Source organism: Sander vitreus, chromosome 1, assembly GCF_031162955.1.
Source record: "Sander vitreus isolate 19-12246 chromosome 1, sanVit1, whole genome shotgun sequence".
Lineage (NCBI taxonomy): Eukaryota > Metazoa > Chordata > Actinopteri > Perciformes > Percidae > Sander > Sander vitreus.
Genome location: NC_135855.1, coordinates 2,055,956 through 2,075,000, shown reverse-complemented (window position 1 = coordinate 2,075,000; position 19,045 = coordinate 2,055,956). Strand labels below are relative to the sequence as shown.

Here is a 19,045-nt window from a genome sequence, read left to right as displayed (position 1 = left end):
CGGATCAAACCTGACTGGAAGTCACACAGACAAAAGATATGGACAATGAGTGAAAACTGACAACACACAAACAAAACACAAAAGTCGCTCTATATTGTACATGACACCATTGGTGAAGTGTATATGAGGTGTTTAAGGGCTGCTCGATTATGGGGGAAAATATCACAATTACTTTGGTCAATATTAAAAATCATGATTATTTATTTATTTATTTATTATTTATTTAATGAAGCCAACAATCATTCCTACACACATTTCACTTCCAAAGCCAACCCGATCAGCCCCATCTACAATTAACACCTATCCTAACATTAGGCAGATGTGCAGTGCGAGAGCATGCAACTGTTGAGAGGAGATGTCTTATTTAGTTGGAAGACAGAATAGCGTGAAATCACTACTTTCATGGAGAGCTGTGCTTTGTTTTTAATTGATTTAAAGAACATCTAAATTGTGTGTGCACATAGACTAGAGTAACATTTAGAGACTTTCTTCAAAACATTATTTACTCAAAGCAGACTACACTGCAGTACTTGTTGCTGACATGTTCATCTCAAGTACAACACTGTGTTCCTGGCTTTGTTTCCCAAAATAAAGTTTATTGTGTATTTTTTTTATTTTTCAAAATTGCATTCAACTTTGAACAGTTGACCAGGGTACATTTTGGAATTGGATTGGTTTATATGCTTTTTGATGGTATATATTTTTACACCTGAGGAAGGCCAATTTGTGGGCTGTTTATATAGATATTTGCACAAAGTATTTTTACGGAGCATTAAGCTGTTGTGCGGACTTTACCTTCTTTGAACATTAACTTTTTTGTCCTGCACCAGCAACTACATGGGTGTGCACAACATCGTCTTTTTTGAAATATTTTGCTCATGGAAATGTTTATCTAAGAATTTAATCAAAATAAAAAAAAGCATTTTCATTCACTACTTCATCTACTCCCCGACACTTATCACACATTACTACCTTAAAATAGTCAATGTTTAACTGAGTGGACACAGATGGCTACATTCACTTTTCCACATGGTTTACTAGTGACATCAACAACCAATTGGACTTTACTTTACAGAAAAGGGCAACATTTGAATGGCTCCTGCCTCTGTATACATTAAATATCACAATGTTTTTTAACAAATACCTTGATATCGCAATGATATAGGAGGGTCGACAATTAGTGCTTTCATAAAATATTGGCACAATGAGTTTTTTGATAAGTAATCATCAGTAATGTTAATATAATGACTAAGTGGGTAAAGGCAAATAAAACGACAGCTGGTAAGTCTTGTAAGTTCAGAAAATTACATTACTTCACTGTAGTGCAGCCTTTAAAACCAGGAAAAGACAACACTTTACATAGTTTGTCCACAGCGGTATAAGTATAAAGCAAATTACAGTAGCATGTCCAGCGTGTACCATATTGTCATAGTGGCACACTAGCTCAGTGGTTTGGGTCTCAGTTTAGTCTGAGTGGCCTTAGCTGCCCTCTGGACTGAGAGACTGAGCTACTGAACCTTAAACATTCCGTCTGACCATGGAATTCTACCTAATGCCCTCCATGACCAACCAAATGCACACTAAATGTGTGTGTGTGTGTGTGTGTGTGTGTGTGTGTGTGTGTGTGTGTGTGTGTGTGTGTGTGTGTGTGTGCGCGCGCTCCTGTTGAGCTGACCCCATTTCCCCCAGAGTAGCAGGTGGCAAAATAAACAGAGGCAAGACAAAAGGGAAGCCATGGCGAGGCTCTTGTTGTCAAAACAGTGCCTGGATACATGGCAGGCTGCCATCATCAGCCCCATCCATCCCTCTAACCATCCATCCTTCTATCTTCCCATCATTCCATCCATCAATCCATCCATCCATCCCTCTATCCATCCATCCTTTCATCCATCCATCCATCCATCCCTCTGACCGTCCAGCTGCCAGCACATCTTTCATCAGTTCATAAATCATCTTCTCCATCCATCAGTATTCCATGGTGCGATGGGAAGTTTTGCAGGAAGTTAACTGTCAAATTTCATTATTTTGACTACATGTAAGGTCCACATGGTCCAGTGGTTGGGAGTTTTTGTTCTGCAGTGTCAATGGTTTGAACCCCAGCCCATCAATACCTGTCAAAACAGCCCTGAGCTAGATACTTCACAGCTACCTGCTCCAGCGGCAACGCATTGAATGGCTCAACCTGCAAGCACAAGGCTGGAAAAAAAATGTCCCCCTGGGTCATGAATAAAATATATCAAATCCAACACTTGAATTAAGAAAAAGAAGGTCCTCGGCAAAAAGTGACTGCAGCTTCCCAAAATAGACTGGAATTCAAAACAGAGCTCGAGAAGGTCAAAGGATGTCTCCCATCAGCACACCCTGCTGACGCCTCTTATTAGCCCATCTTTTCATCTGTCTCTCTGTCATTTACAACAGACCTGACCTGTAAAAACATACACCTCATCAAATATTCCTCTTTTAAAGATGAAACGCTTTTATTTCATTTATTTTTGACAGCTCCTCCTGTCAAACAACATCAGTGTAATCATCCCGCACACTGGAAGATCATTTCATAATTTCTTCTCCCCTCAACTAGCACCTTTACAACATTACACTGACTTATTGAGATAACATAATACAATTTCTAAACCTTAATATGAAATTATTTTATATTGTAATGTCTAATGTAATTGTCTTTTTGCAAGACTGACAAGATCTGATTTGCCATAAAACAAAGGCCACCACTGCATTCCAGCAATTACACTATTATCAAAGACCAAACTGTCTGAAGTTACTTCATTAACTTACAACTTGCATCCATCATCTCTCTCTCTCTCTCTCTCTCTCTCCGTGTGCACACACACACACACACACACACACACACACACAGTCCGGTTCGGGTGGTAATTAACGCAGATATGTGCTGTTTAGCGCTCAAACGACACAAGACAACACCGTCTCTCTCTCTCTCTCTCTCTCTGACAGAAAATGTGCTCCATCTGTAGGGATGGTAATAATGGTGCAGTGTGTGTGTTTGTGTGTGTGTGTGTGTGTGTGTGTGTGTGTGTGTGTGTGTGTGTGTGTGTGTGTGTGTGTGTTGAAATTTCTTGTTGTCAGTATATACTGTATGTTTTAGTGAATACCAAAGACAGAACAACTCAAACACCACAGTTACCTGCCTTTCAAACTCAAAGTAAACCATCACCTACTGAAGTTCAAAGCAGAACTGCATCAACGAATCAACACTACGTTTCAACCCTTACCCCCCCATCTAGAACAGAAGCGGGTCAGACGCGCCTTTTACTCACACGTCTTACACAACAGATCTCTCAACACTCTTATTTGAATCTATGCAGCTGTGTGCACCAGCTACAGGGAGGCTCGTGTCTCAGCTACGTAGACGCTACCTGAAGCTTTTCTCTTTAAGTCTATTCGACAATACATGCATAAACACCAGTGTTCATGACTACAATTCACTACATGTTTTAGGGTTTTATCATTACTTTATCATTTCAATTATTAAAATGTTATCATATTATCTGTATTTTTTTATTATATGACATTTTCTTCTATTTATTTTTTGGATTCTTTTTTGGGCTTTTGTCTTTATACGTTAGCGCCTCTGCAGTAAGGACTCAGCCTATGCGGCGAATGCTCTACCAGGTGAGCTAGCAGGGTGCCCCCTGACCTTGTTCCTTGATATATTTATTTCTGATGGCATGTTTTCTCCTTTATTGATGTTTATTTAATCGTTTATTAAAATAGTTTATTAAAAGGATCCCCATTAGCTGATGCCGTAGCAGTCAGCTACTCTTCCTGGGGTCCACACTTACACACACACACAAAATACATACACATTACATCACAGACAACCCATTGCAAGAATATATGTAAAATCACATCAATGTGCAATACACTTATCACGCCCACATACATACATACATACACATGCAGGTGTAGACCTGCGGACATACACGCACGTACATTTCCCTTAAAACAAGAGATCAGTCACACTCAGTAACTATTACTTTATAAATAACGCATCTAAAACCTTTTTGCATAGAACAAACATGTTTTATAGAAAAACAATTATAAAATAATAGTAATATATACATTTATTTTTATAAAAACACTTTAAGAATCATACAAGAACAATACAGTTACTTTCCAGTATTCTATCTGTCATTTGCATGCCAGATAGATGCCTCTGCATATACTTTTTGAAAGAGGATTTATATTTAATTATACATAACAGTTTTTTTTTTCAATGAGCAAGTCATAGGGTTGGTACAACGATATGACCATTACTAGCAAATCTGGTTTTATGGCAATGCGTATCATTACAGTAAACAATTTGGTTGAATAAAAACCTTGGCATATTCAAATTAATAACACAACTTAAAAAAAGTAGCCATACTTAAGGACGTCCTTTGTTGAATGGTGAGCCAAGAGAGGCTGGAGTGCAACTCTAAGGTGCTAGTTCTCACAGAGCAGCCCACAACAAGTCTAGCCGCCCTGTTTTGTGCAACTTGTAATTTTGCAACATTTCTTTGAGATGCTATGACCATACAACCCAACAGTAGTCCAAATGACATACATTTAATTATTTGGATACTTCACTCAACATATGTGATTCTACATAAGATAAACAGATGTTCCTGATGTTTATTTAATGTGTAAAGCGTTTTTTAATTTCTTTCAAGTTTTTTTTTTTTTTTTTTCGTTCAAAGCTTTGAAAATGTCGGACCAGATTAAATTGGTACAGACCAACCCAGTCTCACGGCGGTTTGTGAAACGGTCACGTTATTTAATCTATTGATTCGTGTACACGGTTATGTCATTTATTCCCAGAGACCGCGGATCGTGTCCCAGCATGTGAGATGTCCTTTCCCCGTTCTTCTTTTCCTAAACCCAACCTCCGTATAGATGCTTCCCATTACGCACTGACCACCACGAAATAAACGAGATAACCGTGTCCGTGTACAGTACACAAATCAATAGATTAAAAATAACGTGACCATTTCACGAACTGCCGTGAGACCGTGTTGCATAGACAGTTGTTTCAGTGATGCTTGAACGTTGTCGTTTTCGGTCCAGACGGGGTAAAAGTTAAAAGAAAATGTACATGCATGTTTTAGAATATTAAGCATCTTGCAAAAAAATTCTGCTACATTACTCCCTGTGTCAAACACAATGCTCAGGTGCTGGCTTATATATTTAATGATGTGAGATGTGAGATGAAAAAGACAGATGAGCTGTATAGAGTTTCACAGCGTTCACAGGCGCCCTCCGCCAGAGAAAGGCACCAGAGAAAGGCCAGCTGTAGCGTTGATACAGCAGACCTCTAGTTATCTTCGCACATTAACACTTGTAAGATCTGGCAAGATTAAAGGGATGAACACTCCCTGCTAAACACCACTTTACTTTCCTCCCACGTTTACATGCACACTCACACATCTCTCTCTCTCTCTCTGACCTCACACACAGATTCACACAGTCAGATTACAGGTTGAACCAGCTCACCTCCAATCAGCAATGGTACTATTTCTACATGAAAAAAAACTCAGGACTTTTTCCCTTTCCTTGGGTAAAGCCAATCCAAGCCACTCCAACAAAAATCTCTCTCTCTCTCTCTCTCTGGCAACATTACGGTTTATGTCAGGGGAGACGGCATCTTTAGCCTGTCTCTGTATAAACTGTAGTCTCTTTTAAGGTTTCCTACCATGATATTATAAGGCAAATGAGTAAGTGCTTACATGCTGTTAAAGACTGGTGCCGAGCGGCGAGAAGCCCCAAGCTGGTGATTACCCTGCTCTAAAGCACATCTGCACTCCAGCTCAGCAGAGAATCACGTGAACAGTGTGTGGTGAGGGGGAAAAAATCATACAGGAGCAGAGAGGCCCCTCCGGAATCAAACTTATTCAACAGAATCACAATCTGAGTAATTACAGTTTGCTCAAGTGAATTATGTGTCTTCAAAATGGGGTAACAACTGTGTAGAGAAGAGATGGTAATTTTGGATCTTGACAGGGTTATGCCCTGTCATTGCATTGGTTAAATATCTCCTCTAACTTCAAATGACTGTATTTCACAGCGCACAGTAGCGTTTATAGAAATATAACAGGATTGGAGAACTGAAGCCAGGCCGTTTGCAACCACTCCATTAGAGATAGTATGTCTGGATAACCCTCGTCATGTACGACTGATTAGGATCACCATGTGTCAATAGCCTGGGGTCTTCTAGTCCTTGTTTGGGCTCACTAATTGTCTTTGAACAACCTACTGACACCCTCTGAGCATGTCTATGGAATAAAGCAGAGGTTGGCACACACAAAGACAGAAACTGCTGGTGCTGGATGAGTCTTTTGTCATTTGGAACCTTTGGGCACGGTCCCACTCGCTATCCCGTGTAGACACCACAGGGAACAGGAGGACTACTCCCACACCAGCCCATACAGATGGAAATGTCCTCCTTCAAAGTGCCATTAATTGCACTTTAATTGGGTTACAGTGCAGCTCTAACACATTTACTGACTTAGAAATCCAGTGCTTCTGTGATGCAAATGATGTGAAAGTGTAATTTAAAAATGAACTAAAAGCAATGCTGTAATTTGTGTGATCAAAACCTTTTCATTTTCTAGCAATAGCACCTGGAGCTGAAAAGGTGGAGGGTACAGCGATGGGAAGTCTGCTATCTCTAAATATCTGCCTATCACGTTCTAAAGGCCCAGACACACCAAACGGACATCAGAGAACTAGCAGTGATGACGGCCGACTGTTGCATCGCCTCACGTTGCTTGCGTCGGGCCAAAAAGTTGCACTTCAACACACCGCAAAGACTACAGCCAACGGCAAACTAGCACGTACATTCTGCACCTGGGTGAGAGGAAATAACTCTCCATACCAGCAGGTGACTGTAGTCTGTATTAGTCATTCAAAAAGACATACAAACTGTTTTTATTAAATATGTATTGGACTCCTATGAGAGAAGTCCTAGATTATGGATACATAGCTTATATGTCAGAAGCAGAAACCAACCTTAACAAGCTTTATTTGAAAAGCTTCCGGATGCTAGCGCTGCTTGCCTCACCTTTCTCTAATCTCTACAACAGAGGTGGCAAGTGCAAAATTAGCATGAACCATATTCAGAATGATCACAATTATCAGATCCGGTTGAACAATACTAGAATTTATCTTTAAGGTGGTTGCAATCTTCTTCGAAAGTACTGTTCCGACAGTAGGAAAGAGGTAAAAAGCCTATATTTTTAATGTTAGACAAAGGGGGCTCGTTAGACGTTAACTGTTTTCTCCACATTCCTCATATTCCTACTTTGGCTATTATTCGTGGTTTATTCTTACCGCACCGTTCCCATTAGTGGCTCCACTGATGGAGGCAATGTTATTTCTAAAGGGAGACCTGATGAGCGTGACCAAAATATGTTCCAAACAACAGATGCAACATACTGATAGACAATCTCTTCCTTCACATTCATTTCATGCTTTCAAATAAAACTCTCAGTTTTGCTTCATCACAAATCAGGAACTGTTCTGTAGCCTGTTTATTGGCCTTGTGTACCAACAACTACCAATGCTTTATGATGCCTGACATCTCACCCCACCTACAGAGGTAGATTCTACTTTTTCATCCAACCTTGTCCTGAAAGACCACACATCCACTTTTATGGTGGAACAACCTTTCATTTGCCCTCTGACCCACAGAAGCCCCCAAAGATGTGCCATTTTACCCAGGCCCTTGGTATCTTTACAAACATAACTGTTCACATAAGCTACAACAATAACAATTCCAGAAGAGAAGGTAGCCCATGTTGTCAATTGTTGACAACCTCCGGTACCAAAACCTCCATTGGCAATGGCAACTGCTCCTCTAGTTCTACATGGCCACTAGTGAAAGATCCTCACCCAACAGTCTAAAACACTTCATTCAAAGGACAGGACATGATTGGACCCCTCTCACTATATAGCCCAGATTTTTTTGCTCTACCGAGAACTGAAATGCAGACCACATGGATTGTACTATAATGTGATTGTTGGGGCTGAAAGGTTGCTATGCGCTTACCTTGCACAGCAGCTGGATTTCGGGATATCACATTCTTGCATGATCACATATCACACGAAAATCCATCTTGTCAGATTTCAAGTAATGTGTTTGTGTCCGAACAGCAGCGGGCCGAACCAATCAGCGTCCGGTGAGGAACTACCGGCAGCTACGGGCATGGTTCAGGGATGTGTGAAGGATGAGACTGTTCATCCAAAACAACAATGGCGGACGTGATAGAAAGATGGTTTATCCAATCACATGCCAGGTGTTTTTTCGAAAGTGCATGCCCTTTCCCAAACAGTTTCCAATGACGGCTTCTCGGATTGTTTTATCTGGTGAGGTTAGCTATTCACCAGTTGAGGATAGATCTTTAACATTCAAAAGCACTACATTTTATTTAAAACATATACTAAACTTCTGAATGTTCATCCCAGCCAACAATCCTGGCAGTACTTAATTGTAAGTCTGATCTGTTGTACCACAGCACCAGTGAATGTAGTGCAGTGGTGACAATAGCAGGTCAGATTTGATGTATGGGCTCTGTTTGTAGAAGTCGCAGCATCCACTTGAAGACCTCAACATCAGCCATTAGTCTTGTGTGAGAAAGACCTTGGACAGACTAGAAAGGACGTACAAGCACACACACATCTACACACACGCATGCAGACTTTCTGTTTTTTCTCTCCCTTTTACACACACACACAACATCCCACACCCATGCTGAGAGCCTGACCCCCCTCTCCGGCTGGCATCTAACAGTGGGCACTACATCACTGTCAGCATCTAGACCACCAGGGAACGGCTCCGGGCCACTCTCCTCTTGTAGCGCCAAGTTCTGAGCTCCTCTGTGGCCCAGCCCAGTCGCTGAATTATGGCCAAGCTAGAGAAGCATATTGTAGCAGGGAGACGTTCCAATTTGTTGGCCTTTACAGAAAACAGACAGGTACAAATGGCCCAAGTGCCAGCTAGAAATCGGTCATTCAAGTGTCATTTTAACTCTGCGAAAGCCTAAGGGATTTGGAGCACACTGACAAACACACACACACACACACCATATGCTGTCTCGGTTCCCAGCCCTGCGGATGAGTAATCATATATTGTCTAAGGAGTCTAATAGGATTACAACATCTACACATGTTAAATATTCAAACAGAACAAGTGTTTAAATATATGCCTTTTGGCCAAGTTGTTTTATTTTCCAGATGTAGGGTACAGACACTTTTTCAGATATTTGAATGTCATTTCAAAATCCCATACAGCAGTTTTGAGTGGTACTGCCTTAAATCATCAATTGTTCCTATAATAAATATTACATTTTACAAAACAACCAAAGAACGTAAGAGGCTTTGATGCCAGCAACAGTGTTGCAAGAGAGGATGTCACATTTTCCCAATAAGTAATGGAGCTTGACATTTCATATATTCACATGGTGATGTGTTCCACAACCAAAAGTCCTGCAGAGGCCACAGTACATGCAGCATCAATAATGAGGCCCGGGAAAAGAGCAAAGAGCATTCTTCACACCACAGGGAGCCCCAAGCCTGGTAGAGACAGACAGAGTTCATAGGTTGCTCCCCTCTTACAACAGTCACCGGTGGTTGCCACAAGACACGGCACCATGTCAACGACGGCCATCAGACAGGTTTGATCTGAGCTGCCTGAAAAGATGAAGGGGAGAAACTAGTGAATTGACACTTTCTCTAGTGTTTTCTTTTTCTTACACATGGGTGTGCAAACACATTTAAGCTGTAAACTGTGATACCTGGGGGTTGCAGGGTCATTAGGCCAACTACTAACACACACATCCAAGAAGTCTCCCGAGCTTATCCGAAACCAAACAATTGTAAAGTATGTCACCACATACAAGTGTGATTAGTTTCTAATGTGTACTAAGAGTTGGATTATTATAAGTGCACTTTCACAAACATACCAAGTGATCAATCAATCAATGTCGCCTGCTGAGCCAAATCACACTGTATTAGACCGATCCTAGTCTGCATCAACGGAAGTACATTTCCAGGATAAAGCTTGACAAGTCCGCTCTTTGTGTGTTGCTGTTCTCAAAATCCCTTCGCTACGGAAAACAACAAGAGCTTTCGAGCTAGCAAGCCACATGCTGAAAATGGCAAGTTTTGAAGCAAATTTGGATCGTGCAACAAGGCAGACCTGCTTGGTTCTTTCAGGGAATGATTCCAAACATTTACAAGAAAAGAAATAATCTAACTGGGACGTTTTGGGATTGCTGTAGACGAAGTACACATGGCGATACACTGATAAGAGCAAATGACGTTTAACCATGTATCCAGCTAATTTAAATAGCTCACATTACTGTATTGTGTCGCTGCGTCCGGAACTTAGCGCCGCCCAAGACGATTGTGATTGGTTTAAAGAAATGCAAACAACCCAGAGCCTTTTTTTCCCTATCCTAGAATGTAGGGTTAGTGTTAGTGTAGCCAAACCTTACTCCACAGCGCTGTGGAGTCAGGGTTGGCAATGCAAAACTAGACAGAACCTGACAATCTCGTCTTATAATGAATTTAGTTCCTAGATGAGGGTCTAAACAGTCATATAAATGTGGCTTCTGCTCATTTCCCCTTAAGCTTAAAATATTTAATAACTTCTTCTTTTACTCACAACTGGATACCGTGCTGTGGAAAGTCATTAAATGACACTGGGCATGGTGCATCAGCCTACTGTAAGGGCTTAGGAAGTGCTACAGGAAGAGGAAAACTGATCCCTTGAATTGCACTATTTGGTCACTCTGAACCTCCGAGCTCAGTTTCCATACTGTAGAGGCTAACCTGTCTCTGACCTGGCCTGCAGGGGCTTGGGAAAGGTCACGATCGGCTCGGCCACAACGTGAACAGCCAGCCTGGCGTCGGGTGTATCCAACACTTAAATGTTTCAGTATTGATGTTATGTCATGTGAGTAATGACTTAAGGTGTTATTTAAAGCAGTCATACAGGGCAACTTTAGAAATGTTGCTGCAAGTGTATTTCTTAAAGTCACAGCAGTCAACGCTATATGCAAATTCTAAGATCATCCATGAGTCTAAAATGTGGCTGCATAAGCTACATTCACACTACACGACTTTCAAAGTCGTCAGATTGCTGTTCTGTTCACACAACAAAACATGCTGTTTCGTAATTGGTAGTCTTTTAGTCATTATGGTTTTCACGCTACATGACTGACCGGTGACAGGGGCTCACACGCTACAAGATCTAACTACATTTTGTCACAAAAACTCACACAAGAAGTGACACGGGAAATTACGTAATACCATGTGCACTTTTTTTGTTCAAGCAATCCACGGAACTTTCCTAGTAGTCATGTGTGTTGACGTTGTCGTTAGCACACATGTTCACAAAATAGACTGTTTCCACCTAGATATCTGGAATTCGTCTGCCTCTCAGGTCTTTGAACAATTCACACATAGCACTCGAGCCCCGATTTGCGAGCGTCAAGAGAAAAAAACTGATTTGCCTCAGATTTGGGGCTTTTGTCAGGGAGCGGAAAATCAGAGCTGAAGTCATGTAGTGTGAACTCAGCAATAGCTAGAATAGAATTCCAAATTCCAATGCTGACATCTGCAGGGAAAGGTATTTCAGATACGTGAGAAACGTTGGTGCTGAGCAGATTTCCCTCAAAATATTCAAAGCCACTCCCCATATGTTTAAAGCGTATACAAATGATGCAATATATCCTAATGTAGTATATCCAGGGCTAAAACAATAAACGATTGAACATCCGTTGGTTTAAAAATGCAATTCTAAGATGTCAGCTTAATATCTCGATTCTCGGAAATTGTGGCCCAAATAATTAAATTAATCAAAAACTATTGACATATTAATTAATTAAAAAAAAAAGATAAATATTCTAAGAATTGTGTAGCCTTAGATGACTGAAAATCCTATGGTGTATTTTCACTATTTTAATCAATGCCTATTTGTATGTCTACCAGTCATTTATTCATTCAAAAACTGCAAACTGTGTCCAAATAGTGATTACATTCTGAGGCTATATAGTGTGACTATTTTTCTCACGGGCACCAGCACAGGCCCAGCAGTGCAGGTCTCTGATCTGCCCTCGTCACCTCAGAGAGAAAAATCCTATCCTGGGAAGGGGTTGGAAGGACAGAGGGGAGCAGTAAATCACTTCTCCTTTCTGCATTCACATGAGTTGCGAGCCACTCTGAACCCTCACTACATACTAAGAACCTGTGAGAGTCCAGGTTGACACCCCTCCAGCCACCCAGCCACCCCCATTTACACGAGCAGAGAGGATTGGGGTCAACCAGCAACGTGACCTCAGATGAGAAACCCTCAAAAGAAGAAAGAGAAAGGACCCCCCCCCCTCCTCCTCCTCCCTCCACTCCTCTTTCAAATTAAAGAGCATGACATCTCAAACAACATCCTTTCATCTATCATGCAAAAAAGACAACTTCATGTCACTCGAAAACATGAGCATGGTGCTTCGTAAGGACATGAAGAGAGTAATTAAAAAGCAACAAATAACACCATGTTTAATTAATGGGGATTTACAATAGAAAATCCCTCTTAATACCATCTCGCCCTGGTCTTCATTTAAACAGCTGGATCCCACTTCCATCTGCTTGGCCAGGATAAATGTTTAAAAAAAGGTTTGGCCCAGTAGCTGGTGCTGACACCTCTGCTGCTATTAGCAAGCAGGGTCAAGTCCAAAACCCCTATTTCAGACACTTTCTTTTCCTTTTTCTCCTCTTTCCTCTGCTCTGTTGAAAAGAGACAATGACATTAAAAAACGAGGGAGCTCATTCTCTTTCTTCCCCCCCTCTCTTGCTCTCACCCCACTTCTCCTCCAAAGTACTTTGATAAACAGTCCATCTCTCCAACTCTCTATAAAGAGACCATCCAGCCTCCCTGGGAGCTTCCACCCCAGACAATGAATTCACATTATTCTTGCAAAACACTTTCTCTCTGTAGCACTGCACTCCCAGTCTAACGCAGCTCACTTCTAATTCATTATTTTACCCTCTTTGCTTTTCTCTCTCATGGGTTTTCCTGGATTTTCTTTTTTTTCTGACTTCTTCATCTTTACCATCGTTTATAATCCCACCTTAATCTCTTAATCGAGCCCATCACTGCATCGAGCAGGCTTTAATGGCTCTTTCCTCATTTGCACTTAATCGGAATATTCTGGATAGAGGCCTGGACGGAAAGCAAGGGTCAACTGCTTTCTTTGTTTTAAGCCTCACAGCAGTCCAACAACGCACACACAGACTGATGCACTAAGAGAAAGAGACACACTTGTCATTTTGTCTCACTTTATTTGTTCATCTTTCATTTTTCTAACAATGTGTAATGCTCATCTGCCAGAGATATAACAACATGAGTCTATTTGACAGGCCAAGTGAACATCCAACCAACAATGGCCCTGGGGTCGCACTTGGGAGAGGGAGATGGAAAAATAAACTAGCCAAAAGCTTGTGAGGAGTAAAAAATAGATCAAAGCCCATTCAAATGCAATCATGACCCAATCACATTGTGTTCTCGCAGCGCTTTTAAGAGAACGGGTCAGTGGTGTTTTATTGTGAGTGGGAGCTAGCCTAATGAAAGGGACAATGCGAAGATTAACAGTGCCAGCCAGGCGGCTCAAACTTCACCCTGGCTTTAATTGCTGCAAACAAGAGGAGTAGAGGCAGGGCAAACAGAGGACAAAAGAGCGGGGAAGGCGCAGAAAGAGGAGGTAAGAGGAGGTATGAAGCCTGGATAACAAATGGAGGTATGGCTTTTATGGAGGTGTAATGTGTCCATCTGGTTCAGGCTGGGATGTGTCAAGGAATGTGTGTGTGCTGTGGACCAGAGGGTCCAGTCACCTTATTAACCACAAATAAAAGCAGAGGATCTTGTCCCTGTGGTGGAACAATATATGTACCTTGAATGTGAATAGTTTACACAAAGCAATTAAAGTCCATAAATGAAGCCCAAACATAGCATCACTCAATGCAAAAAATCACAATATCTGTGATTTGGTTTTGCTCAGAAAAAGTCTGCGGCATATCATAAGGAGCTTGGGAATTATTCTTAACTGTTTTAAGTCTGAGACAGAGAACATCAGTATCAATCCCATGTCTGCATAACGTAATGAGCTCCCAACATGTTTAGCTTGGTTAGCATAAAGACTGGAGGCAAAACAAAACTGCTAGCTAACCTGGCTCGGTTCAAATTGAAAAAGATCCACCTTTGACTGAACAGAAATGTAAAAATGACAATTTTTGATTTAAGAATGGGTTAATGTCGGTGCTGTACTTGACAAACAACACTTCATCGATGAACCATCCGCTCAGTACTTCTACGCAGCATTTTCAGCTCGGGTTAGTACGCTATGGTTAGCTAGCTGTAGCTAGCCATGTAACACCCTATAAACACAGCATGTTGTTTATATATTTGTTGTTTATGTACAGGTTAAACCAACCTGATATAATATTTTAGTTTGTGAGGTTTTTTTCTTATCTTTTTCACTTTGGAAGGCTAGCTGTTTCCCCCTGCTTCCAGCCTTTAAGCTAGACTAGCCCCATTTGGGACCTCAGCACTACTTACGTTAGCTTTAGATAGCACTGCCTTTTCACAAACCTTAGAGGAAAATTCTAAACACTTTTTTTCCCAAAATGTTAAGCTATTATAATATTACGCAGTAAACCAGTGGGTGCGGTGACTGAGGAAAAGTGGAAATAGCAGTAACCAAAACCTAGCATAGATACATATACAAAGGCAAGGAAACATGGAAAATGTGATGAAGACACTTTTCCACAAGGCTGCATAACCAGTCCTCCACTTGTAGAAAATCATACAATTAGTGCTGGTGTGAACAGCTGGACTTGTGGGCCAGCTAGACTGCTCATTATGTCACTTCAAAATCCAATGTGGATTAAAAAAACAAAAAACAGATGCACTGTCAACAAAATTAGCCTGATTACAAAAAAAGCTGCTGCAGAAATTGCACATGGTGAGAGAATAAGTTGATCTAGTCTTCCTAAGACTGTCCTCTGATCAATACGCTGGGTGTGTTTGTCACGTGCGCTGGCACTACAATAAACAGTTCAACTGAATTATGGCCTATTTTCATGTGCTGTAGCCTACCGTCAGCAGTGTAACATTTCTCTCCTCCTTTCATTCTCTTTTTTCCACTCCTCCCATTGTTCAAAGAAATGATTTACAAAGCATGAGAAACTAATGCTTACACTCATGGGCAATGATGTCATGTTACAGTTCACCCATATTACCAAGGTTTGCATTTTGCAGAGGATGCATCAAAACAATTGGGTCATTAGAGGATAGTATTTTAGGGCATATGGGCTTGGAGCTTGAGGTAGAAGTGGAGCACAAGATCTGTTGGATCCGTTAGACTTTTATTTCCAAAATGTCCTCTAAACTTTCCAGAAAATGAAAAACCTTCCTATTCCTCCTATCATTTAAACTGGTTTGGAAATGTTTCATCAACCCAAGGGACGATGTATTTTTCACGTAGAAACCATGTAATGTACTTAAGGAAATAGCAATGTCATCAATTTAAAGTAAAACAGCAAAGAAGAACCAAGACGTTTACTGGAAGACACTTACCAGTCCAGAGCACGTCGATATGGCTGCCGAGGAGGCCGACAAGTTACGGATAAATCCCTGATACAGGCAGTTGTGAAACCCTACATCACGCATCACCGTGGCGATGCCATCCGAGCCGAGCATCTGCACGGTGAACCCGGGGCCGACCACAGAGGACGGATGCAGGTCCAGGTGCATGTCCTGCCCGAAGGCCGAGAGCCGGTAGTGCAGAGAAGAAGAGAGGGACCTCCTGCTACGATGGCTTCGCCTGGCCACATCGTGGGTCAGGTATCTTCCCTCAGAGTCCACCTCCACCGGGGTTACAAACACGTAGTCTGAGGAGAAGAGGGATGGAAAGGAAGTCACATGAGAGTGCCAAGTTGCCAACATCAAATACTTTGATATTTCTGCTCCAGGAGTTATTTTGTGTCTGATTTGTGTTCTTTGGCATATACACTTTCTAACATCCTGCTTCATCTCCTTCAGTTCAGTTAGTTATTTCCAACATTTTTCAGAGTATATTTGGCCAAAGAGGAGTGTGAACATTAGCATAGCCATTGCTTATACGTGTCAGTGGGGAGAGTGACAATGACACCATGCTAAAAGTATGAGCCTCTGTTCAAAAGCCAACACCTTGTGACTGCTTTGCATTATAGTTTATTGCTGCTAAGCTAATGTTCAAGAAAGCTATGTGTTGGCTGCATGTCAATTTCTGTTGACATTTTTAGATAGCTGAAAGAAATCTGATATCAAACTACATCATAGATGCGATCAAAATAGTGGTGTCACGTTTAGCCAGTTATACCAAGAAAATGCACCCGGAAACACAACATACATCACCAACATCTAAACAGTAATGTCAATGGGAAACAAAAAATGTCACTAAAATAACAAGCTTGTGCTGGCGTGAAAGGTTCATTGCTCAGCTCTCGCTCAGAGCGGAGCACTTCATATGGATCACAGATGGCTTTTAACAGAAGCCAAGTAGCGTCAGCATCATACTTCCATGCATGTCAGATATGGGTCAATACTTCAGAACCAGAGGCTGTGAATATATGATGTTCTGATTTCATGCAATTGTCACGGTGTTCCAGTCAAATAAAATGCTAACATGGTCCATCTAGGAACCATTTCAACACAGTAGAGCAGTGAGACTCCAGAGTAATAGCAGAAAGTCCATAAAGTTTCTTTCCGCCTTGTTAATTTGACAAAGGGTCGGACTTTCTTCACCTAAACCCTCAAATGGTGTGACTGCTGGGAGAATCAGGATGCTTTCTTAACAACCAGAGAAAAAGTCCACCTCCCTTCTTCCCTCAGTAAATCATCTAAACTCGTTTCCTTGGTTTCTACGGGTCAAAGCAGCCAAGAGGGAATCCCTGCACTCATTGGTTGTGCCTCCACAGCCGCTGCAGCAGTGTCAGCACATTGTAAAGACCTAAGCAGGGGTTTCCTAACAGTTTTGCCAAATAAGCACCCAGTTTACAATGAAAATGTAATATTCTTATAATTGCTTCATTCAAGAACATCTTTGGAAATCACTGGTCCAATAGCAATGCCCATCACTGCAGTATATCTCTGTCTATTCACATTTTCTCTTCACACATGGAACGGTGCCAGCTGGAAGAAACATCCATAGATGTCAAAAAAACAAGGACTCACCGTGATTTAATCCGTGGCTGTCGCTGGAAGAATAGCTGGCCGTAACGGTGTGGGAGCAGTAAATGTGCAGCGTCTGCAAATCATAAAAGGACAGGTAGCAACAGGTTGCAAGAACTGGAACAAGAGGAAGCCAAGAGATGATAAATGGAGTCCCTCTCTGTTAAAACATGAGTTGCACTTTGGGATGACAAACACTTGGTCTTACTTTTCACCACAATCAATGACCATAGCAATGTAGACACCACTTTGTTGTTGACATAAATCATGCTGAAAATAGACAAATGTTTGTTTGTTTTAGTCCCACTAAAGTCTGGTGCATGTGCTGGATTCAAGAGTGTAGCCTATAGGTTTTTAATAAAGTGCCACATGCCTTGATGATATTCCAGGATAAGAGGGTGGACAGGAGCTTGACTGAGGTGCAGCCGACCAGCGGGATGGGTAAAGTCCATATCAGAAGAAAAAGGCAATCCATGGTGATGGCATGCACGCTTACACCTCCCCCGTTACCTCCTAAAAGAGCGCAAAAGTAGTAATAACCTGCGGTATCGCATAATGCAATATGCACGCATTGTTTAGTGGTTCTGTTCCCCGCTTTGTTGGTTCAGGTGAAGTCGGCAGGTTGCAGCAGCCGGTGGTGCGCACAGACGCAACGCGCACTCATGAGTGTGTGTGTTTGTGTGTGTGTGAGGAGGAGCGGTGGGTAGCGGTGTGTTGGGGATCACCAGCACGGGAGGAGCGCTGACTGAGCACTCAGCCCGGCTCTGTGAGAGCCGGCCTGCAGGATGGAGCACAAGTCAGCGGCCAGCAGCCAATCAGCGCGCAGCATCATTTACCACGCCAAGATAAAAGAAAAGAAAGAGAGATTCTCCTTTTGGCAAGACTTTTGCTGCCTTCAGGTGCAGCTCGTAAATCTCTAAATTGAAAGCTTATGAGCAGAAAGTTACAAATTTAGGGCATTTTCAGACTTAGTCCGTTTCAGCCCTCCAATAGAACTCAGACCAATTAGTCAGCATTTTTTGCGCATAAGTGAACACTCCAAAAAGGGGACTCAGACCCCTGTGGAACGAACCGTACTCAGACCTCCTCGGGAGGGGCTCTGAGTACGGTTCTCTTCACCTGTGCATTTTGAACACAACACGCTTCAGGTGCGTTTTTCCTTTTTGCCAATATACTGTATTTTATGTTATCCCTGAGGCCCCATCAGAGCTGCAGTGGACCAGAAAGAGAACTGAGTCCTCTTTCAAGTAAACTGAGTCCCTTTTCTGTTGGTCTATTTTTTTTTAAGAGAACTGAGTTTGGTTCTTTTGAAGAGGACTAGCCCCTTAGCCTATATTGGTTCCTTTCTCTGCAGTGGCAAAATGAGGTGGAAAATATACAATCAGGCACGTGACTATTTCAGCTTTTTTGTTATGTTAGAAAAAATACCTGAACAATACACTATAAACTGTTTCAATGTTGCTTCTGTTCATGGTGAAAACTAGCAGTGATGTAAAGTAACTCAGTTGAAGTAGCCTACTGTACAATTCTGGGGTACTTTCACTTTACTTGCGTATTTCTATTTTGCCGCATTTCAAAGGGAAATATTGTGCTCCACTCTGTTGTTCTCTGACAGCTGTTACTGGTGACTTTAAGATTAAAGCTGGGTCTCAAACCGCCTACTGTCACACTTCAAACACTTAGTTTGAAGTATATCGTGTAGATAACGCAAAAAGTCAGAGGGATGACCCCCTAAAAACAGTCAAAAAGTTCAGGGTGGAACGATGGACA

At 41.7% G+C, this 19,045-nt stretch overlaps 1 protein-coding gene across 1 annotated transcript in view; it reads right to left on the bottom strand.

Moving 5' to 3' along the window:
- The window catches only part of adamts18 (ADAM metallopeptidase with thrombospondin type 1 motif, 18), a 63,924-nt gene extending 46,022 nt beyond the window's left edge, over positions 1–17,902 (bottom strand). Inside the window, exons 1-4 of the mRNA XM_078247199.1 lie at positions 17,649–17,902; positions 17,279–17,351; positions 15,641–15,954; positions 1–14 (exon numbers count right to left, since the gene is read on the bottom strand). The exon at positions 1–14 is cut by the window's left edge and continues 260 nt beyond it. Of these exons, the coding sequence (XP_078103325.1) occupies positions 1–14; positions 15,641–15,954; positions 17,279–17,351; positions 17,649–17,750 (503 nt within the window). The 5' untranslated portion in view covers positions 17,751–17,902. The remainder of the gene's footprint in view (positions 15–15,640; positions 15,955–17,278; positions 17,352–17,648) is intronic.
- Positions 17,903–19,045: the final 1,143 nt, after the last annotated feature.